Genomic DNA, 25,137 nt, shown 5'->3' on the forward strand with positions numbered 1-25,137 from the left:
CATTAAATGAGATCATATTTTCTCTTTACTTGCTGCACAAGGTTTACACCAACATGATTTCTCAGCATTTAAAATATAGCACTAATTCAAATTAGAGAGTAAGAGTAAGCTTGTTGTATTTCTTGGGACTACTTTAGAAACAGTAGCTCTCCTGTGAAACTAGATGCAAGTGCAGGTTTACTGGATGGAAGGAAAAAAAAAAATTCTTCAGTGGGAGTTTGGAATCACCTCCAGTTCATATAAGCCAGGGAGATGAAGTATTCTCACATTACACAATGCAAACATGCAGATTCCACTCTCTTTCATGAATACTGTATTATATTACTGGGGGCTGTATTTAACCCCAGTTCCTATATCAGACAAGTTTATTAATTTCAGTGGGTAATCTCTTCTAGCTTTAACCAACCATGCAAATTTAAAAGTGTTAATATAAAGCATTTGCAGAATCAGATATGCTCTTGTTGGACAATACGATCTGATCACATCGACGCAGTGCCCAGTGTATTTTTCTGTACAGTGCAAACAACTGCAAGCATGAGGTAATTTGGGTATTACTGAAATGGGAATGCGTCATTTTGAGATAAAGTGCAGATTATCTTCTGAAATGGAGAACAGGCTCTATACATCCAAGGAGGAATAATTTAGCATACTTGTGTGCTTGATATCTTGAGTCTCACAGGAAATCTTAGTGACCTTTTTCTAACCTTTGTCTGATGCAAGAAAAAGAAAAATGTGATTTCCCATCTGCTCAATTTAATAAAGGTTACTTAGTGAATTAACTAGGCCTCTGTGCTTATCAAGAGGAGAAATGGAATTCTCTAAACACTGTGGTGTCAGTTTCAATTAGTGACATGGATACCAACGTACACAGCAAATCTCATTTTTCTTTTTATCTGACAGCATCCATCGGTAACAGCAGAACAGGTTTGCACTGGAACAAACAGCATCAGCAATTGGGAAGCTAGTATTTATTTTCACACACTGCCCTTTTAAGATCTTTTTTAAATCTTAAAACCAGTCTGAATGTGTGCCTAGCATGTTAGCATGTTATGATATACATATAACCTTATATTTTCTATTACATTTATCTGATTCACTATCTTTGTCCCTAATACACATGAAGTCAAAGCAGTTTCCTTGCAAGGAAGTAGAACAGTAGCTCCAAGAAGGTGACAAAATTCATTTGCTAAAATTTTTTACAGAATATATGTTCAGCATGGTAGAAAGACCTGAATTTTCTTTTTGGGAACAGCAGTAGATTGTGTGACAAAGTAATCATCTTTATATGTTTGCTTTACATCAATTTGTGTTTTCCCCATATATCTCCTACAAAGATATAGGGGGTGCAGAGCATTACTGAAAGCGTAGTGTAGGGAAATCTGTGGTTGGTCTTGGTCATAGCATAGGTTGGTTTGCCAGATTAACCCCAAAACAGGCATCCCAAACCACCCCCTGTACAATAGGTACCTTTCTCTCTCTTATCTCAGTGCATAGCTAAGACTTTCAAGCAACTGCAGCCCAAGCCTCTTACTTTTTAAATTTGATTCATGTGAATGCCAGTGCAACACACAGCACTGATAGTGACAAACATCATCTATTAGGGTAAACTTTAAACAACAATTTTTCATTAAAGAAGTTAATGTACAGAATTTTCCAGTGGTTGATTCTAGAGGATACCAGATTAACACGCAAATTATATTTATTTAAATATCTGATAATTTATATTTACTTTATTATACAATAGCCCAACCAGCTTAGTTTGATCATTTTTCTGCATGTTTCTACGAAAAAAGCAAGGATCTGCAGTAAGCTCATTATGTGTTTTGCCTTAATACTTTCAGATTGAATAGGATACATAGCACAATTGGCTGCAATAACAGAAATTCAGATTTGATTTGAGGAAGTCTCTTTCAACCATTCCCTATACTCTGTTTAATAGGATAGAGGAAGAAAACCAGTAAAACATATCTGAGAAGTAGCTTTGGAAGTTTCTTAGACTACATATGCTATATAATACACACAAAAAAAATGAGGACCAACAGATGAAGAACTCCTTTTAAAAAAAGTTTTAGAAAACTAAATTATCTGAGATAATAAGTCACTACTTCTAAATTAATGTGCTAAATAAATACTTAAATAATGCTCTAAATTAGCTAAATAACATGCTATCAAGAATCAGAAATGATTGGTCAAAGCTATACATTTCTTCTGCCTCAGTTCTGCTTCTTTCTATTTATAAATGATTAAATAAAAATAAAACCCTGGCAAAATGCTCTCAGGGGCATTTCAGAACAATTTCTTTCATCCTGTGAACCTTTTTCCTGCTCCAGTCACTCACAAATCCTGTGGCAGACGACAGGCTGACCACAGAAACATGTTACTGGACACCCTTTTGACAGCTGCATTACAGGAAAAACAACACTCTTTCACTATGATAAAATGACAGAGACCATCGAACTGATATCCAAATTCCTTTATCAAGTAAAATAAAATACAAACAAGCTCTTAATATTCAGCATGGATTTATGTCAATATGATACATGGCAGTGCAAAATTAGCTAAAAACACATTTAAGTGAATTCATTGCCATCTGAAAGGGACACAATTTTAACCCATTCTAAGTACACACACACACGTGCACGCGTGTGCACACGAGTTTCTCTCTACCCTGCCTCAAACCTTCCTGGTCTTACCCTGAGGCAAATCAGTTAGCCTCTCTGTGCCTCAGTGTTGCTCTCTAAAATGAGGAATAAAATACATTATGTTCTCATAGCAGTGATGACAGCATTACGCATTGCAGATTGTCAGACATTACATATTACATCCAGTAAGGTAATCTTACTCGTTAGATGAGCACTTTGTTTCTGATTAAGCCTAAACAGCAAAATCTAGCTCATTATATTAGACCTCATGAGTTAGTTTACAAATAAATTGTTACCACCACAGAGCAGGGCAAAAAATGTAACAACCCTTCAGCAGAAATGCTGGCTTGGATCCTAGAAACAGTTGATCTACAGTAACAGTGCTGTGTGGCATACTTTAGCATTGGTTTTGAGGAAACTGCATTTCTTTTGAGATCCTTTCCACGAAAAAGTGGATGTCTATTCTATTCAACAGATGAGCTGTCAGCAATCTTTGCAAGGCAAAGGCCATAATTTCTTAACAAACTCAGCATGATCAACAAACATGGAGCCACTTGTGCTGCAAAACACTGCTCTGCCAAGATGTCATGGCTTGAATTCTGGTTCTGTTCTGCATCACTGAAACTTGCCTATTCGGCCATCGTCATGGCCTCACAGGCTGCTGAGATCAGTCAAAAGTTCCTTCAAATGCATGTTTAATTTTCCTAGGAATCATTTTCTCTCTATAACAAAAGCCCCATATATTCTCTCTCTCCCTGTACCTGCAAAACTGATCATAGATCCACGTTTTGGCTCTTGAAGTAGAAATCTTACCTGTTTCAGTTTTCTGAAGTTAGTATCTTCCTTCCTGAACTTCACACAAAGGTTCACAAAAACAAATATACAGACCCTTGCTACACAAATTTTCAACTTTTAAACTTTGTGTTTCTTTGCAAAAAGGATATAGCCACTAACATACACCTTGAAAACTAAACTGTATTATTCTAAATCACTGACATAAACGTCAGCCTCAATGGGATCCAGTCGGAGGATGAGACACCTAAATTTATATGTCTATGTACGACACAGCTGTTTAAGCCCCCATTACAGCCAGTGGAGATCCAGTCAACAAAAAGAAGTCTAAAGACCTATTCAGCTGAGCAACAAGTCAGTATCTATATCAGGATAAAATGCATTGCCTTCTTGATTTCATTTATTGTATCGACATGATCCTTGGATACTATGGGTGTAAAGGCACTTAATTCACATATAGATAGTTGTCTGTAAATGCCTTAATCTGGAGATGAATCCCACCCTTCTATTTTAATGAAATAAGCCAGAATGTTCATACAGAAAAAAATTACCATGATTTATTGATATTCATGTTAAAAATATTTGAATATTTTAAAAGAGGATTTTAAAATTAGGAATGGCTTTTCCCAGTGCTAGTGCATTTGTGCAATGTTATATATCAAAAGCCAACTTCAGAAATATGTCCAACAAAAATGAATCACATGTAAGAAAAACCTCAGGTTTGGATTATACACATAAAATAGTAGTAAGAAAAGGAAACAGGATTTTATTTTAGAATTTTTTTCCCACAGTTTACTTTTAGATACCTGTGTGGAGAGATAAGGACCTGTAACATTTACTTGATGAGTAGGTTCTAATATTTTTTGTTTTAAAATATAAGAGACTCACCTGTTCTGCTGCCTCTCTTTTGACGTTATAAGTATCCAAGTGTTCTTGGAGCTCTAGAACACTGAACTTCAATGTTTCCAGCAGGCCACAAGACATTAGCTGGAAGATAAAAGCAATCACCTCTGCAGTCATGTAACATCTGACTATAATCCACATAGTCTAACATCTCAATTATATAATATGAAATTCCAAGTCCACATTTGGAAAAACAATCAAATTAGAATTAGTTGGGTACAGGTCATTTGTGACACCTTTGCGTTAGTAAACTAACACATGTAGCTGTATCGGTTAAATCAGTGAACAGTTTTGATTCCAAAATAAGAAGGGCAGTACCTAATTAACATCTGAAAGAGATATTTCAATGAGATTTTTAGATCTTTCAAAAAGAAGAATAATATTTCATATACACGCAGCTAGTGTAAATAGAACAGCCTGCAGCAGGATAAAAGGTAAGATAAAACTACTGCTGGATTGCTCCTGTAGCAAACTAAGGAGTGTCCAGTGAGGGTTACTTGCTCTTCTCAATATACAAACTATACCACCAGCAAAGGCTTCAGTTTGTAGGAACCAGGAACTGTCAAAGCAGGAACTGTTGGATATTTGAAGGATTTTCCCCCATTAGAATCATAGAATCATTAAGGTTGGAAAAGACCTCTAAGATCATCGAGTCCAACCGTCAACCCTACACCACCATGCCCACTACACCATGTCCCTAAGCGCCTCATCTACACATCTTTTAAATACTTCCAGGGATGGTGACTCAACCACTTCCCTGGGCAGCCTGTTCCAAGGCCTGACCACTCTTTCAGTAAAGAAATTTCTCCTAATATCCAATCTAAACCTCCCTTGGCGCAACTTGAGGCCATTTCTTCTTGTCCTAATGTTAGTTACTTGGGAGAAGAGACCAGCACCCACCTCGCTACAACCTCCTTTCAGGTAGTTGTAGAGAGCGATGAGGTCTCCCCTCAGCCTCCTCTTCTCCAGACTAAAGAGTCCCAGTTCCCTCAGCCGCTCCTCATAAGACTTGTGCTCCAGGCCCTTCACCAGCTTCGTTGCCCTTCTCTGGACACCCTCCAGCACCTCCATGTCCTTCTTGTAGTGAGGGGCCCAGAACTGAACACAGTATTCGAGGTGCAGCCTCACCAGTGCCGAGTACAGGGGCACGATCACCTCCCTACTCCTGCTGGCCACACTAGTTCTGATACAGGCCAGGATGCCGTTGGCCTTCTTGGCCACCTGGGCACACTGCCGGCTCATGTTCAGCCGGCTGTCAACCAGCACCCCCAGGTCCTTTTCCTCTGGGCAGCTTTCCAGCCACTCTTCCCCAAGCCTGTAGCGTTGCCCGGGGTTGTTGTGGCCGAAGGGCAGGACCCGGCACTTGGCCTTGTTGAACCTCATACAGTTGGCCTCGGCCCATCGATCCAGCCTGTCCAGGTCCCTCTGCAGAGCCTTCCTACCCTCCAGCAGATCAACACTCCCGCCCAACTTGGTGTCATCTGCAAACTTACTGAGGGAGCTCTCGATCCCCTCATCCAGGTCATTGATGAAGATATTGAACAGGACCGGCCCCAGTACTGAGCCCTGGGGAACACCGCTCGTGACCGGCCGCCAACTGGATTTAACTCCGTTCACCACAACTCTCTGGGCTCGGCCGTCCAGCCAGTTTTTTGCCCAGCAAAGAGTGTACCTGCCTAGGCCGTGAGCCGCCAGCTTCTCTAGGAGAATGCTGTGGGAGACAGTGTCAAAGGCTTTACTGAAGTCCAGGTAGACCACATCCACAGCCTTTCCCTCATCCACTAGGCGGGTCACCTGGTCATAGCAGGAGATCAGGTTGGTTTATGATTAATCACTTTGCCTTTTTCAACATAATTTCAAAATCTCTTTTTCCCTCAGGGGCTGCTACCTCAGCTTTGCTCCACACCATTTCTCCCTGTAGTTTTATTTCCACTTAGGTTTTTCTCATTAATCCTTCTCCTGTCACTTCCTGTAATATTAATGCCTCTAATATGATCCTTCCTCCCTCACACTGGTCACCCCTTGCACACATTAAGAGCTCTGTACTTTTCTCCCATCCCTGTTAGCTGGTACCTCTTTGTCAGCTTGAAAGCGCAAGCGCAAGACTGTGATCACAAAATTGTGGCACTGAGAGTCACCGTGTTCTGCATTATTCAGGCAGGGGTGGGAATGATGCTTACATGCTTTTCCAAGTGCATCGATTATTATTCTACCACCATGTTAAGACACTGCTACGCCCAACCTCTACGTCCACATCAACCAAGAAGCAAGTTATGGCTCTGTGGCATGATGCCACTTTGCACTCAATGTGTGCAATAACATCAAAGTGCAAAGAAGTCAGTGGGCATCTTGTATCAGCAGGAGGCCATAAGCCACTCCCAAATCGCTTGTGAACCCGTGCTTTGATGTAAGGGGGCATCCTTCTGCTGAAAATATTTCTGAATGAATCAAAGGCCAAATCTGAATCAAATGCCAATCTTGTACACATGAATAGACATCACGAAACCAAAGATTTGTGCATGAACGTTATTTTGGATTAGCCATTCTTTCTTAGTGAGAAATAACCTGATAAACAAGCAGGTTCATTTCAATTAAAGTACTTGGAGAGGAAAGATTTATCTACACAATATTTGCCAATGTAACAACACTAATGTGCGTATGTGCATACATACGCACGTACTCATACACACAAGTCTGTATACTTGTGTGCATATATATTATATTTATTACTCCTTTTTTATATTTGTATTTTTATATTTTATATATATGTGTGTGTATATATTTACTTATTTATTTTTTAACACACACATGCTGTTCTAGCTAGACACTGGTGTAATTCTTCTTGTGGCTTCTTATTCCAAACAAATTTCTTCTTTTGGTTAATTTCTACTGCTTTTAAAGTGAAACAAAAAACATTACACATGGTTCTCTTGAAATGCACTATCTGTATCATGTTTTTTTTAGTCCCCATATTCTAAAGTGAGAGCGTAAGAGCAGAATTGCTCCTTAGCACCAAGGGAAAAAAACAGGTCAGGAGAAGAGTCTCACACTGGGTCGTGGCCAAAGATCCATCTATCTCAGTCCCCCATCTGACAATGTCTAACAGCAGTTGCTTAAGGAAGGGCAAAACAGGGCAAGCACGTGGTGATCCACTTGCTCCAGAATGCTTTCTTAGCCTATGTCAACATATTGTTCTGCATATTCAAAAATCTATCCAGGGCTATTTCTTTCATGAATCTCTTTAGTTGCTTTTTGAAAACATGAACAGACACTGTAAAAAAGGACAGGTTTCACAGTTTGATTAAGTATCACACGAAGGATCACCTATCTGGTTCTGTATGTTTCATAAGTCACTGCTAGCTTAATTTTATCACCCTTCACATCAAATAAGACAACAATACAATAATTTCTATCACTTTTCCATGGTAATCAAGACATCTATGGACATGTATTTCTCTCCTAAATGGCTGAAAAATCCTAGCCTGCATACTCATATTTTATACGGAAGCCATTCCACATATTTCATAATCCTTGTGATGTTTCTTGGAACCTTTTCCAGTTCAACCGTATTTTGTCTGAGAGCAGGGGACCAGAACTGCCCCCAAAATTCAGGATGTAGGTATATCAGGGATATGTACATTAGCTCAATGTTTTCTGTTTTGCTGTCTCTTTTCTTAATTATTCTAGCATAGCTTTTTTTGACTGCTGCTGAACATTGAGCTGACTCCTCACATTAATATTTATTATAACCCAAGATTTCAACTTGCATAACAACAAACCTTCAAAGCCTTCATTGTATATTTGTAGCTAGAATGTTTTTCTCATGCATCATTGAATATATACATAAACAATACAATTTAAAAAGGCAAAGATGCTGCTAGGTAAGTAGTCCTTCCTTTTTCTTCTTTGTGCAAAGAATAGAGAATAAATATGAACTAGCAGGGAATGTAAAGAATAGCAAGGGAATTTAAGTGATATCTAGTATCAGTAAGTTTCATTGTTACAGCTGGAGGTTATTTTTGGAGTAAATGCACTTCTCACTTGTTTTCAAATGTTTATGATACATAGTGGCCACCTAACATTTTAATTACTTTCTGATTTCAATTATAAAAAGTATCTTTTTTTTTTACAGCCCAAAATTATTCAGATGTTTCAATTAGTGACGTTAGAGAGCAACCTTTTAAAAGGCAAAAAAATAATTAACATATTTTATTCAAACCTTTGAAAATCTTCCCGAGCATTGCTATTTTCCAAATGTTAAAACACAATTTTGTATGTTACATAAAAATGTTTAAGCAGACAGGTATTTCAGCATGTACATTTATGAGATTTTTACCGTTTCCGCATCCACAAAGACTGTTGGACATTCTGAACATAACATCATCACTTCCAGAGAACTTTTAAATTTTGTTCCAATGCGCTGTAGACTTTCGCCAAGAAAGCTGACTGAATCATTTGTTATAGATACAAACTTTCTTTGAATGGTCTAGAAATCAAATCAGAAAAACATTTAGTTTACATTGTATTTTACTACCCTTCCTCTGGCTTCTTAGGTTAAGAATTTCAGGGCAAATTTCTATCATGACAGCATATACTTTTTGTCATTAATTACAAACTAATGCATAATTTGCTCTGAATATTTATGTAAAACTAGCTCCAGAAAATGCAAACAATCAATCAATCAAACCAGCCTGTATCTATAAAGACAATTACTCCTTTCACGTCTAGGCCATTAGCATCAGTATAGCTGGACAACTATTTGTCTTCATGCAGTATAGATAGTAGTTCGATTCATTTTCAAGTGTTTGTGTTGCAGAAAATTACACGCAGACTTTTACAAGTCAGAATATGACCTGTGTAGCATAATCTGTCCAAAACTGCCACCTTCAGGGTTTCTACCTTCTTCAAAAATCAGTCCTATGTATATCATGTTCGATTATGTAGACTGTCAGCTTGGCCTAATACAACCTGCGCTTTGCTATATATTATTTCATAAATCCTAGAAAGTTACATGTAGAATAAAACTATACAAAGATGATATTTACAGCTGCAGAGTTAAACACAGAAAGAGCCAGAAGGTAAAATGGAAAGGTCCAGTCAGACAAGGCCTCCAAGGTCTCATTTAATCATTTTAACCCTCCTCTGTACCCAGTAAAAACTCCTCAGGAACGCTTCTTTGCCCAGACTCAAGCCCTGGATCGCTATTGCCCCTTTTCCCAGAGTATCCACCTTTCCAGCTTACTGAGGGCTATCCTGTCAAGCCACAGAAAGTTTCACTTTTTTTTTCTAGCTCCATCTTTAATGAACACGAGAGAATATGAACAGCCATTTTACCACTTTCAGGAAATGAATGAATGTGTCAAATGCAACTGCAGCTAAGCTTTGGTATAATGCAAAGAAACTAAACCCCTGATGTGTAGATGAAGCAAAAAGACAAAAAATCTAAAACGAGTAACAGGCATTTCACAACGCTGTGGCAAAATATCTAGTTCAACTACAAATGGAAAATGGATATAGATGCACAAACAAGTTATTCCATGGATAAGGTAGAGTATGAACTATTCACGTGTAAGTTACTTCATGGTACTAACCCTAAACCTGCCCATACATATGGGATAAAATGTGTGCTGGTGTGGTAAAACAAAGTGAGGCTTTCACTGAGAAATTTGTTATGATATACCAAAGAGCAGGCAAAGTTAATGTTGGATATAAGAAAGGGTTGTAGTAATAAGGTTTTAGTTTGTAGTACTGAATCTGCTCTTAGCTCACTTGGCATGTTGCCTTTAAATAAAATGGATTAATTGTGCTTCTCCTATCCCATAAGGACTTGCAAAGAATAATGTACGTTGAAGTGGTACCACTTTGAAAATGTAAAAAACCCATCCCCTATAGGGAGGAGGGAGCCAGAAGAATTAAGCCATAGGCATTTTGTGTTGGATGCCAGATCTATGAGGTAAATATAGTTAAAGTGAGGCATTTGAAACTTCCAGCTTTAGTGGATCTCCTGGTGTTTCTATTAATTCTCTGCAGAAAAAAAACTTTTCTCACAAGACAGATGCAAGATAAATTCTTTAATGTTTGTCATGCTGCAATCCCATAATAATGAATCCCACAGAAAACCCAAGAGGAAGACATTAAATCTGTAATCAGCACAGAACCTGGGTGCCGTTCAGAAAATAAAAGAAGGGACACAACCTGAACTAAGAGTTTACAAGAAACACTGAATTGGTTTTTTTGAGCTGTTTTTTTTTTTTCCCTGAGTAGTATCACTCCTAGACAATGAATACAGCAGATATCCCATGGAAAAATAGTGTATGACATTCTTTTAGCAATGTGGGTTTTTTGTCTGCTTTTGATTTGCTTTCTAAGGCTTTTTGCTACCATAATCTTGCAGCTTTTGCAGTTATGGAGGGGAAGAACAGTTTTGAAAGCAGGAGGAAAGGATTTCAGACAAACAACCATGCACTAGCAATTCACTGACCTGAAACAATCTTGAGAAGACATGAAATGTATAGACAGCACAAGATCCATCTGTATCAGAAAGCATTTGATTGACGTGGCAGCGCCAGGCTTGCTCTTCATCATCATATGCCACTGGTTGGAAAGCTGCCAATATGGCAGAAAGAAATGGTGAAGGAGGTGGAGAAGTTTGTACTTCTGGGAAACCATCCTGTTCTTCTTCATCTTGGCTATGAATAACAAACAGAAATTAATGCCTCAGTAAATTTTTTTTGAAATTTTTTGAAAGGGAAAAAACCCCTTCATTTTGGTAAGAAGAAAAAATAAGACTTTGAAATTCAGAATAGTATTTTGTAAAATAATCAATTAAGGTAACTATGAACCAAGAAAAGAGTAAAAAATCAAAAACTTTTACTACTGCAATGTAAAAAGTTGCTTATACTCTCACATACCTTGAAAGTTTATTAAAACATGTTATTTCTATGCATATCTACAGACAAAGGGCTATCTGTAGGTTATATATAGCTATATACAGCACTATATATATACACCACTCAGAAACTGGTATTTTTTTCTTGCCCCCAATAACTGAATTAACGTTCAATTCTTGAAATTTTTATTCATCTAAACATATGGTCCACCAATATCTATAACAAATTTTAGCTTTCCTTAAGAGAAACACAAGAGCTTATTTAGCAGTGTAATACTACTTTATAATTGTCTTAAGTAACATCATAAATTAATGGAGATAGACTGGAACACTTTCATTTTTACGGGCAATCAATTTAACGGGCCTTTGTTCAAAGAGCATTCTGCAGGAATACTTTCCATTAGGCACCAAACATCCAGTAAAAATATCAAACTATAAATTAATCAATGCTACTACTTACAATCATTAACTTAATTGTTAAAATTTTCTGTATTACAAGGAATGATACATTTTGACAGTTGTTCTTGTATAATTGTACGTAGCAAATATGTGTGGGAGGATTCCAAGTACAGACAGTTTATTAAAGTAATTTTTAAAATATACACCCCATTTTTCTCTATAACAACCACCTCATTCACAGTGGCACCAACTATGTCTTAAAAAAGACTTAAACATGTTTTAACAGGAACTGTGGGTGCTATTTTTAGGTACATTCATTTTAGTAGCACACAGCTTAAAAGCTAAGATGCAATCCTTTTGAATAATATCTGTAAGCAAAGCTTCAAAAAGATTTTCAGATATTTTCTAACTAGTGTATCAAACCTATAAATAATCACTCTGTCGCTCTTCAAACTAGGGCTATGGGGTTTTTTGTTTGTTTGCTTAGTGTAAATAAACTAAAACCTTAAGAGATTTTTCAGTTTCACATTAGGAAATAAACTGCTATTAACTGGTACCAGCCTTTAATTCTTGCAAGGCATATTGCAGTAGGTTGCGTATGGGATTACAAGATTCAATTTCTCTGTCTCTGTCCCAGTAGAACCTTTTCAAACGACTTGGTCTTTTACAGCTCCCGTTGTGTCCTTTTCTGTAGAAGGCTCCTTAAATGATCTCTCTGACAGAATATACACTAAGTCTATGTTGCTATAAACACTAAGTCTACGTATTATTCAATCTAAACTTCTGAACAAATTTTAAGTATGAACAAGCCTATGAACAATTTGGAATTTTTTTGTTTGTTTTAGTTTGGGGTTTTTTGTTTGTTGGTTTTATTATTTGTTTTGTTTGTGTTTTTATTTGTTTGTTTGTTTGGGGGTTTTTGTTTGTTTTCCCTCCTTCTTAGACTGTTACCTTCAAGGGACTTATGGCTTCACTTTAAATATGACTCAACCAGCTAGGACTAAATAAAACCTTTTCTCTCAATAGTAACTGAAAAATGGAAAAACATTATTTTACTTTAAAATTTCTTGGAAATATACAAGAGACTGATTAACTCTGAAAACAAACCTTGGGCAAATTCAAAGACAAACTGGCCTGACTCCTACAGGAGCTTTGACTTAAAAAAAAAAAAAACAAAAAACAAAACAAAAAACAAACCCAAAACCATTTTTTTCCTGTCTCTTCCTGTCTTTGGATACCAAAAAAGGTTCTGCCACAATTCAGAGCAGTTCAAGGGCTTTTCCATGTTATACTGCTTGCAGCTGGTGGCTGCCAAGAAAACGCTCCAAAACGCCCTCTGACCTCTTTTTCACATTTCTGTCCTATTGATGATGATGAAATGTGCTAGATTTCTTTTACTCAGGAATTCTCATCTTTTCCTGCATGGCTGTTTTCCCTGTACCAGAAACAACTGCTGAGCAAAGTACTGAGTTTATTTGCTATAACCGGCAAAACCAATCAACCGTTATTTCAGATATGCAAAACATTATTTTAGATACTTGTATTATGGGATTCATGGAAAACCCCACACCATAAGAAAGCTTACTTTGTTTGATTCATGCATTGGTAACATGTAAATTCTGTTACTTAGAACCAATATTAATCTTACCTAGACAAACCAGAGAAGTCAGCTTCTTCTTCTTCACATCTCTCATCTAGCTCTTTTAAAGCAAGAGTGACATCCTCTTCACAGATAGATTCAGAATAGCTCTCAGGAGCTGCTGCCTCTGCCAGTTCTGGGGTCTCTTCCAACTCAAGAGATTCATGACAGACCAGGCAGTCTTGCTGTTCTTGTAGTAGATACGACCCAGTGTCTTCACTAGCAGTGCTAACCTGTTCATCCCTTACTGCTGAACTGCCTTCCTGTGAATCAAATACACTTTTCTTACTTTTACTGTCAGGGCTTATGTATTCTTATCAGTTTTTATTATGGTAAAGTAACAGAGTTATAAAATTTTTTTTAAAAATAACCATTTATACTTTAATCATTCAGCTCTTTGGATTTTTCACACAGTTTTACTTGAGCAAAGACAGGTAGTCTATTTGTAATGTTTATAACTTCTGGTTAACATTAATATCCTAGAATATGACTTATTATTTATAGCAAATACAATTTCTCAAATACACTCAATTAAATCTGTTAAGACAACACTCCCAGAAAAATATTTTCAAATAGCCTCAAACATATTTAGATCACAACAAACACAATCAAGACTTTCATATTTTACTTTTCTAGGTAAGGACCAAAGTGACTGCCTCATGCTTGCCTTTGGGGTCTGGAACCAGTACAGAACATTTCTTTTCCTTTCTGCTCTCCATTTTAACAAGTTTCTAGACCATAACTGAGCAACAGTGTAATAGATGAACAACGGAAAAGGGACATTCCACTATTTTTATTATTTTGCCATTACTGTTAATATGGGAAGCTTTAAGGGTTTAACCCTGAATCTCTAAATGTAGGCTTTCAATCACTGGCAATTACAAAGAGATGATGATTAAACTCAGGTAGGTAATATTAGAATGACCCTTCTCCCTTCCCTCCTTCCTCCATTTGCATTGTTATACTCATTTTGAGTATTGAACAGAGGACTTCAGATTTAGTTAATTTACGATGAATCCATTTTACTGAAACCTTTTACTGGATTTTTCTGTGTAATAAAAATAACACTTTCTTGTACTTGCTATTTCCTAAAGGCACAAATTATCACATGTTTTCATTCTTAGTGTGCTGGTCTTCCTCCATCTTAAAAATGTGATTTTTATAGTTGACAACTCCACAGAACTTAAGGAAAATTACTTCCAGTAAACCATTCCCTCATAAATCCACAGTGCAAGTGAGTAAAATAGAGAATCATTTTAGTCAGAAACTTTCATATACTTAAGCTTGTAAAACTTATTGTACAAAACTGAAAATATTCTTGTAAGCTAGGTTGTAAACTCCCAGCTGGAATGTGAAATGTCTTTTTTGCAAAGATACATGCTATTACTGGGAATCAGCCAAATACATTTAAGTAAACTATTTACTTAACTCTTCAGCATCCCTACAAGAGAAACAAGGAACTCAACTGCATCTAACCAGCACACACACATGTTTTTAAATGGCTTCAATTTTTTTTATTTTACCTTAGATAAATTTTGATACGTATTTATTTATATTAAAAACATTTTGATAACTGACACATGGCATGCAATGAAATGCCTGTGTTGAAGGAGTTATATATAAGTATATGAGCATAGGAAAAAACAACTGCACTATGCTGCTACTTGTGGAGTATAAGAATTCAGGACAAAATTAGTTTTACTGGCTTCACAGATTTTTCAAAGTGAGTTGATAGCGTGCATATTTTTAAGCTCATTCTGCTAAGAGGCATAAAGCCAGCTTTCCCTTTTAGCAGCAAAATCCAGCTAGACAGCTAACTCTTGTAGAGAGATAATTTTGAGTGTTTGAACTGTGCTTGAAGGAAACATATGTATTTGACTGAGTCCTATATTCTAACAAGCACAAAATAAACTTGGAACACATCACATTTAGCGATTGCATTTATATGCATTTGCAGTCCTTTTTTTTTTTTTTGATATAGCAATTTTTCTGGAGGCTGCTTAGTCATGAAATTATTTTATAGCCCAGTTTAAATGTTTTCAATATTTTTAATGACATTGGTGCTTTTTTGTGTGAATGTTTTCACCTAGATTATCAGAAGTATAGTGATTTTATAAAGGGAGCTGCAGAAGAACAATTAATCCAAGTATAAAGGCAGTCTCAGAAAGAACTATGAAAACGTAAAAATGAGTTACAGTTGAGAATGTACCACAAGTGAACACAGAAGAGAGAAGACAAAAGTTCTACCATGGTGAATTTCATTCTATAAAATCCCAGCTTACATATTGCTTCTCCCTTTTGAAATCTTAACATAAAACATCTATTCTATGTGCAAAAAAATCATCCAGATAAAGTATTCTTCCTCACCCAAAATTCTATTGGAAAATGCATGTTGTAGACAAGCAGATGAAACGCTAACAGAAAATTTGTTTGACAATCTAAGCACAAGTGCTCTACAAAAGTTGAGACAATTTATCAACTGCAATGTAATCAAACACTTTAAAAAAAGGGTATAGATAATCCTAATGGAAAAATACAAAAAATGTGGGAAATGTGCTTTATAAAAGTCACAATATTACATTTTTAGAAGGTGAGGATTTTATCACTGGAAACGAGTCACCCACGTTTTCCCTTTACTGTACTCTAAGTATGTCTTTTGTTCTTACAGTTACCTTAGAATCACAGAATCATAGAATAGTTTGAGTTGGAAGGGACCTTCAGAGGTCATCTAGTCCAACTCCCCTGCCATGGGCAGGGACATCTTCAACTAGACCAGGTTGCTCAGAGCCCTGTCCAACCAGACCTTGAATCTTAAGATTCAAGATGAATCTTGACTCTTAAGACCTTAATCTTCATTAAATATTAGCTAGGTGGGTGGTTTGCCTGTTAATAAGAGTGATTTTCTAGGTAGCAAACAGGTAGGCTAGAGCCTTTGGCTCAGAAAGCCCAGTCACCTGAACCAGTCAGTCGACTGTTTAAACCAACTTGGCTGAAGACTCATTCTTAAGTGTAAACTGTGCACTGGTTATTCACATACACATAGGAATAGCTTTATTTTCTGGAAAACTCAATAAAACTGTACATTCTGTAAAGATGGGATTAGCAATGTCCAAATAAAAATAACATTCTAGCAGCGTCAATAATTTTAACTGAAGAGATAAAAAGTTCACCTAAACCAAGCTACTTCAAATTCAAGAAAAACAACAACATATTGAGGTTTTAGCTATAACTGCTAAATATTGTAGGAATTGTAGCAGATAAGAGTTTTATTTTAAATGAGGTTTTTTAATTTTAAATTATTCAAAAGATTTTAAAAACCAAGAAACTGAAGTACTCACAGATTTGCAGGCAGCCATTAGCTTGAAATCTGTCTCAGTCCACACAGGCCTTTCCAAAAAAGTATACCACTAGCATCTGTGGTCCTTTTTAAAGGATTATTTAATTGAACCAACTGCTAACACAGCTGGCCTGAGGTTTTATTCCCATATAGCACCAATCACATTAACCCAAAGAAAGCAAAAAAAAAAAAAAGGGGGGGGGGGGGCAGGATAAAAAAGTATTTGAAAGAAAATGTTGCTCAGGAAGGATTTCAACCATATCAAGTAAAAGCATCTTGAATATTAGCCTATTTTCATTCTGCACCATGAAATGATCATTATCAGCCCTTCAAGAATATTTTTAACCTGTGGTAAGTTCCCTCAGTCCATCCCAAGTAGTTTTCATATTGAGGGAACATTTTGTAAGAACGTTCCAACAGGTTAGAAATATTAAAAGCAAATCAAATAATCAGTGTAACAGATGAAAATTCAGTTGAAAAGAAAGCCAAAGTTGCTACAAAACACTAGAAGGAGCCCAAATCAGCCATGCACCAGCCCACATTTCTCCCCACCTCAGGCAGCTGGTTGCTAGAGTTATCTAGAGAAGAAGCCTCCAAACTTGGGGTCTCAGTTCTGATTTGAAGCACCTCTTCTGTTCCCACACTGCTAGTGGAATCTTGAGACTGAAGTGATAAGCCAGCATGATCTGATATCATTTCATCTATGGCAGAATCACTGTTTAACTAAGACAGGAAAGAAAGAAATGTGAAATTCTTCATAGTTTATCGAACATATAAATTACAGGGAAAAAACACATTAGTTTTGAAATAGGCTGTTTCAGTATGGTTAGCTATTTGAATTTACTTACATATTATGAGTTTAACAGCTTTACACTAAAACCATCACAAGCATCACATGCATTTCTGTAGCATTTAACTTCGAAGAGAAGTTTGAAGTTATCCTTGGGATCTGGAAAATTTTTTCCTTTCTTGTTCTTAAAGGTCTTTGGCACTGGTGAAATGCTAGACCAAAAACACTGAAGAGCAGAGCTTTTTGTTATGGGCAATACAAACTTTGCCTGAAGTCTGAAAAGCAGCATACTATCCCTGCTGCTCCCTGTCCAGTCCATTTTTTCCTAATTTCATTTATGTAATGTAGAAAGACTTCTGAGTGGCCAGCATTCTTGATTTTCCTCAGTTATATGTACACACGCTTCAAAACCATAACAAAATTAGCAATTTCAATGGTTAAACACAACTGAGGCTCCCATGGGATCACTTACTGCTCTTGTTCTTATTTAGTATTTTGGGGGTTTTTTTGAAGCTAGGAATCCACAAAGACACACACTTTACACATACAATTTTGCAGTTATTTTTAAACAAATACAGTAAGTATAAAGACACTTAAAAAAATGAATGTTGTACTAGAATTATAAACCTGTTATGTACCACTATTAAGTAAAGTAAACTTTTCCCTTCATTGTTGTTGTTATGAAAAAGAAGCTTAGCCACATTAATTTAGGTCCTCTTTAGTTCACTTAAGCTGAAAGTGTGAGCCATACTTACCCATTGAAAGTGCAAGTGAAAGCTGAAGTTCTCAGATTCCTTTCACAGAAAAATAACTTACCATCTGCGAACGAGATAGTATCTGACTTGCAGTCAGGGCTGCTTCTTCTTCTGAAGACTCATCAGTATCTTCCTGGTTGGTCAAGTTCAAGCTGGGTGTGCTACCAGAGTACTGACATTCTTGAAGAGACGGTGTGTCTCCTTTGTCAATACTGTCAAGAGAGCGCCTACGAACACCCCAGTTGAAGTTGTCCATGCTTTCACCCTGTAATAAAAAAGAGTTTGCACACATATGTATGTATGAATTTCAACATAATAAAACTAATACACAAATGCAACACAGAAAACACAAGTACTGAATGCATTATGAACAGAGTTTCAATCAGCCCTTTAATTTTATTAAAATTTTAAATACCTTGTTAAATGATGTTTGTAGATAAATTAAAATATATGGCAAATGAAGTAGAAATATTTTTAATATCTTCTTGGAAAGTAACTCAATATATAATCTAGAGCTATATTAGTATCAATTTTATATATCTGACTAGAAAGTACAAACACACCACAGACAACACAGATGAATAAGCCAGGGCACCAGGCTGCAACTTACCTGCAGCTCCTGGTTAGCAAAAAGGAAAACACATATAATTAGAAAGAACGAGGACAAACACTTAAAGATACTCTAGAACCAGGGAAAAATGTTTTATTACATAAGATTTGCCAACAGTAAAAGACTGATTCAAGCTCTGGAAAAAAGCTTTAGTCAAAAAGCTAGTATTTAAAATAATTTCTCTTTCTCATGGGAGATTGATTAAAAAAATAAACAAACTGATGACAAAACACTAAAGCCAGCATGCTTATGATACATTTTCTCTAGCATAACATGTAAAGCAACTGTTTCAACAAACATTAGATGAAATTCTTTAACTAACACACATGAATCTAAACTGACCACATCCAACTGACAAAGCACTACCAACATTAATTATGTACAGGTTGTAGAAAAAACAATGTCTTCATTAACTGTTTTACCAGCTACTTTGTGCCAGTTTTATGAAATGCACCCTAAACACCAATAGCTGGATCCTTTCTGTCTGCACATTTTAAAGCTGGGATACTTGAGTTTCAAACATCCAACATACTAAGTGAAATCTGTATCCTAAAAACACTAGTGTTTTAATTCACAAATACATAATGATCTCTGATTTTCTCAAGCATTTTGTCAACCTTCAACAATTCACCAAGAAATATAGAAAGCCTGATCAGTTCACTTCGCCAGTCTACAGACAGTTCCGAAAATCCCACATCTAGCCCCAAATGTGCAAGTATAGCTTCCAAAACTGCTCTAACAGCGCGAGTGTCTCTTGTGGTGACTTAAGAGATCATCATGACGCATTAAATATGCAAAGCAAACTAAACATTTTGTAGTCTCTTTCTCTCTTAGTGATTTGTTTTGCTCCAAAAAGGTGAAAAGTTATGGTAAAGCAAAAGAATGCCAACAACAACAAAGTACTACTTCTGTGGCCTGAAGCACTTAAATTTAATCTGAATATTACTCAGATTTTAATGTAAAAGCCCCAGATCATACTGTTGACATTTAACTATTAGCAACAAAGAACATTCTATATTTTTGGTTCAGAATGAGGCAGCTCTTATATCAAGTGCACAATTTATATGTAGTGCCCTAAATTTGTACAAGACGTACTTTTACCTTTTTTTTTTTTTGAAAGTATAGCACTACATGTTGCATACAGGCAAGTAATGAGAAAGAAACTGTCTTTTCTTCATTATGATCTGCTATTAAAATAATACAGAAAATGAAGTTAAGGATTAACTTGGTTTGGCAAAGTTTTCAACTTTTGGCATCCTGCCTGCAAAGCCCCATGTAGTGTTAAAATAATATTTTACTACTATTGAACCTTGATGATTCTGAACTGCTTGACTACTTGCATTCAATATAGGAAATTTTATCTGTATAATGTGTGGTCACATATATGCAATAGACCGTAATGAGCCTGTACTTTTCCTAGAAGATGCAAATATTGGCTGAAGTGAAGCAATACACAGGAAGCATGAAGAAAAAGTGAGATAAAACTAAAGTATTACGGGAAAAAAGAGCAATGTTTTGTTAAAAGGGCTAGATTAATCAGGAGAAGAACAATCTTGGGGTTTAGATAGGCAGATATTCTTCTTAGTAGCTTGTTGACTTATGACCTGCAAGGATCTCCATTACTAATTCAATATTTTGTAGAGACCGTAACAAAAGTACTGAAAGAAACTACAAAGCATTTGATTTCTTCTCTCCAGTCCTTTTACAGTCCTACTTTTAAGCTTTAGCAAATTCTGGACTGAAGCCTTTTATTTATCTCAAACAAGTAACAATTGTTAACAGAATCTTTACTATTTCTTGATATTTAATTTTGTTTTACCTCCCCTCTCTCTTTTTTGACAGGAGGAGAAGTGGAGGAAACATAAGAACTGCAACAAAGCAGATATGATGTAAAAGTCAATGCAAGCAATTATGGTGACCAAGTCAATCATATACATAATGAGATAGTATATCATACCGTTTGTAACTTTGAAAGCTATTCTTCATGTTTTCAAAACGCAGAAACATATCAGGAACAAAGATTATGCCATTTTCTTAACATATTGTTCCATAATTAAGTTTTCTACTGCATCACACCCAGCTGCTCATCGTGTCATTGGCTTATACCTTCATATCACTTCACTTTCAGATTAAGTCACTTAACCTCCCCCAAAAAATCCCAACCCTCCCACAAAAAATACCCAACAATTTGCAACAACTTAACACTGCAAAGTTTGTGACACAGGTTTCTTTATCGTGTAAATTAAGTTCAGTCATGTCATAAATTCTTTCCAATTGGATTAGTTAGAAAAGCTGCCAATTCCTTAGAATTGCACCAACATAACCTAATTTTTAAAATGTTCTCAAATGGAAATACACAGAAGAAATCCCAAGGTCTCACCTCTGCATCTTCCAATTCAACATCTAAAAAGTCAAAGTCTTTAAAAACTCCAAATTGTTGTTCACTGGTATTGTCTTCTACAGCCACTTCCTCCTCTTGAATGACTTCTTCTGTTGTTGAAATAAGACTAGTTTGTTGATCTCCAACTTCCAAGTCTTCATTAGAAGAAAACACAACCTGCAGATATAGGTAAAAATAGAAATAAAAACTTCCAACTTCTGTAACTCCAGAAGTCAGCTATCCTGCTTCCTGCAATTTAATGGCATTAGTGGCAGTTAGCTCACCACTATAATGATATACTAGGGCAAGTGCAGACTGCAATTTGTTTTAAGACTAGTTGGATTTTAAACTACATCTTTAAACTCGTGATATCATTCTCTCCTTAATGTAATTGAGAGCTGCAAAGGTACAAATAAAGAGAAAAATATATCCCTGAACCTTCATTATCATAACCACAGTATTACTCAAACTTAAGAACAAAAAAATCCATCATAATAATCATCCACATGACACAGGCCACACCATTTTCACCTACAAATTTCTGTGGAAGGACTGTATACTTTTAAAAAGGTATGGCTTCCAGTGATGATAATCTGCACAAATTACAATTTGCTGTTTACTTCCATTTGAAGTTTTAAAAATCTCTTCAGTTTCAGTTTTCAGGCATCTAATTTTAGTTATTTTAACCTCCTCCACTAGATTAAAGATCCACCTCCCATCAATATTTTTCCCCAGCTAAGAACTTCTATGTCACAATAAAAAACAATATTCTAGATGATAACCAAGGTTATGGTTATTTTACTTTACTTTACTTTTTACTTTTACTTTACTTTACTTTAAAAGCTCTTAATGTCATCACCACCATTAAGCTTAGTATGCCAACGAGGGTCTTTTCTGTGCCGTACACAGAATTAACAACATTGGCCTATTTTTACTCAATAGTTAAGACTATTGTTCCTACCAATAAGCATGTTAGTTTGAACGCACATGATCCACTGGTCACTTCCAATGGATTCTATGGTATTTTCAATACAGCATCAACATCCTTGCAGTCCTCAGCCACTGCTGCCCCTTCGCTCTAAAGCACATCTTATTTCTAAAGGACTAGATAGATATTTACTCAGAACAGGGGAGACCTAGTTCAAGCCCCTCTTCTAGGCAAGACAATTAAAATTCATACGTGCAGCTTCAAACATACAACACGCTATTCTGGAATGGCAGTGTAGTCCTGCTCATCTATGAAGAATGTAAAATGCTGAGAAAAAGTATGATCAACAGAGCTTCTTAGTAGTCAAGTAATTTAATTTGGAGAGGAAAGATTTGAGTTCCAATCCAAAGACTTTAAAAAAATCTTGTTTTGATAACTACATAACATAAAAATTAAGAATTAATCCCAGTAATTTATCTTTGCCTTAAAACATATAGTCCTCCCCCTATCAGACCGACCTAAATTCACTGAGATGGCCACATTAGTTTTGGCTGAATTTAAATACTGTTTTGAAACCTGTCTAGTAAAGAACAGTGCCCACTGGACTTCTTGAGGAATAATAGTAATTCATTACTTATGATTCCATCTCTTTTTAATTCTTCGACTGAATTTGTGAATTATTGAACCAAAACCAGTTTGCCCAAAACCACTCTTCATAACTTCACCAATACCTCAAAATGCAATAGCATTCTCACTACTGGAATTTAAAAACTAAAACAAACCACCATCCCCACTTACTGAAGGATTCTTGGGAAGACCAGATTCTGGACCACACAGAGAAAGCACGTTCATTAGCTTCTCCCTAGTTCTTCTCTGAAAAATATACCAAAGACAATCACATAGCAAGGCACCTGCTGGAGGTCCAAGTGAAAATGTAAAACGTCTGCATTTTTAACTAGTCATCTCGCATGCTGACAACCTCTAAAAAGAATCTTACCATTTTTTCTTTTCACCAGTATTAGCTTTTAGTTTATGCTATACTCATTTATTGTTTTGCTAAGACACAATATAGACTTCAAATTACATTTCAACAGATTTTTTTTTTAATGCATTCATAAACACTGTCTATAATATACGTACAATGTGCTTGAGACACAATGTACCTGAGATAGTTGTGGTCTCTTCCAGCTGACAGGAACTAATGCATTTGAATTGGAGCCTGATGAAGTTGAAGAAGTACTCCGGGTGACAGCAATGACTTTTGGCTTCCCATTTCTACCAGCTGCGCTGTGTTGATCACCATACTTATTCCCAATAATTGGTGTCTATCAAAGACAACAAATACTTTCTTAAAATTCAAATACATATTAGTAAAGACTACACATTTGATTTCAGAATTTAGTATTATATATAATGTAGAAGGGTTTGTCTGTTTTTAAGCATTCTATGAAGCTCATGTCTAATCCACTGAGCATCGGTACACTGCCAAATACAAAGCTGTTATTTTCAGTTCTAATGAACCCTAATTGGGGGGTAGGGGTGTTGTTTTTAACTACAGGAGGTTTTTCTCCAGTTGTGTCCACCTCACACTGAGGTTTCTATATTCTGTATCCTACTCCCTCCTCTAAATTTTTCCTCCTTCCAAAGTCACGCCAAAACTGCAGTATAGGGTTTTAATCCTCTCAACCCTTGAATGCACAACCCTTCATTTGATGAAAGCCTGGAACGCTCAGCTGCAAGCATCAGCCAGCTGCATTAGCCTGCTCTCTGACACAGCTGAAATATCCTTGAGAATAATCCTATTGACTTTTAGTAACTAACTCTCCAAACATTCAAAGGAGGAAAAAGGCAAAAACACAACATAAAAGAATTCAAAGTTTATCTTTCAGTATGACTCTAAATACATGTATGTAAAACTTCAACACCTGTCATTCCTAAAAATGGTATTTATTTTAAAACATATAAATGCAGAAGGCTTACAGAAAACAAATCTGAGTTTGCAACAGAAAGTCATTATTGCATTGTAATTTAAATATAATAATTACCTCTGATATATCAAAATGAAAATCTAAGGTCTTCCCAGGTAGCTCCTTGGAGACATTATTAAAAATTTTCGTGAAAGAGATTTCAGGAGAACCTATGTCACCTCCATAAGACTTTGGAATATCATTAGGTACAACAAGGCTTGCTGATCGAGACACCACCAGTTTCAAAATATTAAGGGCTTCCTTCCAATATGGACTCTAAAGAGAACATACACAAATCACAAAACAATCATTTCAAACAAGACAGCCATTTTTAATGTACAGTAGGATTTTGCACTGATTCATTGCAGTATTCCCCAAAGCAAAAGCTCTAATCTTCTACACAGGGCTGCAAAGTGCTAGCACAGGTGGGCAGCTTTGGACCTTGAAGTGCTGGGGAGGCATCAGCAAGGCAGCAGGTCATCCCACAATGGGCAGTCAGGTCCAGCCAGGCAGGCTCACTAACTCCAGGTCACAGTGCCAGCCGCACCAGACCCTGTACCATGCCCCTCTCTCCCTGTATTTACACTATGTTTTTTACCATTATCTGAAGTATCTGCCCTTCATGCCCCAGAAGATAAAAATTTATAAGCATTTAAAAGCAAAACAACTTTCACCTCCTGACATCTTTAATTATTTTACACTTATGGGCAGAGTAAACTGAATTTGAAACAGACAAAAATATTTTGTGCTTTATGTTTCCTCACACATTTCAAAGATCTTAAAAAAGCGCAAAAACATTTACAAGGTTTTTATATAGCATCAAACTGATGGAGCGCTTAAAAAAGCCAGGGCAAAAGTATGAGAACATAATAGGCAGAGCCTGAGTTAAGTGCACTCTCCCTAAAAAGATGATTAAGGTAATGTAAATAATTCAGCAGTTTCAACTAGAGACATTGTGGAGTAGATCACAGAAGAAACTCACACCAAAAGCAGCACCTTGGGAGGGTTAAGATTTACACTCCCAAAAATCTTAGGATTCTACCTCAAACTTAAATCTTCCAGTTTTTTAAATTAGCAGGATGTCTGGTTTTGTTGGTTTTTTTGTT

The 25,137-nt window shown here is 36.3% G+C and overlaps 1 protein-coding gene across 19 annotated transcripts in view; it reads right to left on the reverse strand.

Annotated features, from left to right (window-relative positions):
* Nucleotides 1-25,137, reverse strand: part of FRYL (FRY like transcription coactivator) — a 185,662-nt gene that overhangs the window by 11,381 nt on the left and 149,144 nt on the right. For all 19 annotated transcript variants that reach the window (XR_012673492.1, XR_012673491.1, XM_075149039.1 and 16 more), the window contains 10 exons: nt 24,110-24,307; nt 23,228-23,389; nt 22,863-22,937; nt 21,137-21,313; nt 18,208-18,411; nt 17,154-17,324; nt 13,274-13,527; nt 10,819-11,026; nt 8,674-8,823; nt 4,323-4,421 (listed from right to left, as the gene is read on the reverse strand). Coding sequence is in view for 17 of the 19 variants with exons in the window: in XM_075149039.1 (XP_075005140.1) it covers nt 4,323-4,421; nt 8,674-8,823; nt 10,819-11,026; nt 13,274-13,527; nt 17,154-17,324; nt 18,208-18,411; nt 21,137-21,313; nt 22,863-22,937; nt 23,228-23,389; nt 24,110-24,307 (1,698 nt within the window). In the remaining 2 variants the exon portion in view is untranslated. The remainder of the gene's footprint in view (nt 1-4,322; nt 4,422-8,673; nt 8,824-10,818; nt 11,027-13,273; nt 13,528-17,153; nt 17,325-18,207; nt 18,412-21,136; nt 21,314-22,862; nt 22,938-23,227; nt 23,390-24,109; nt 24,308-25,137) is intronic.

This window comes from Calonectris borealis, chromosome 4 (assembly GCF_964195595.1).
Source record: "Calonectris borealis chromosome 4, bCalBor7.hap1.2, whole genome shotgun sequence".
NCBI classification, from domain to species: domain Eukaryota; kingdom Metazoa; phylum Chordata; class Aves; order Procellariiformes; family Procellariidae; genus Calonectris; species Calonectris borealis.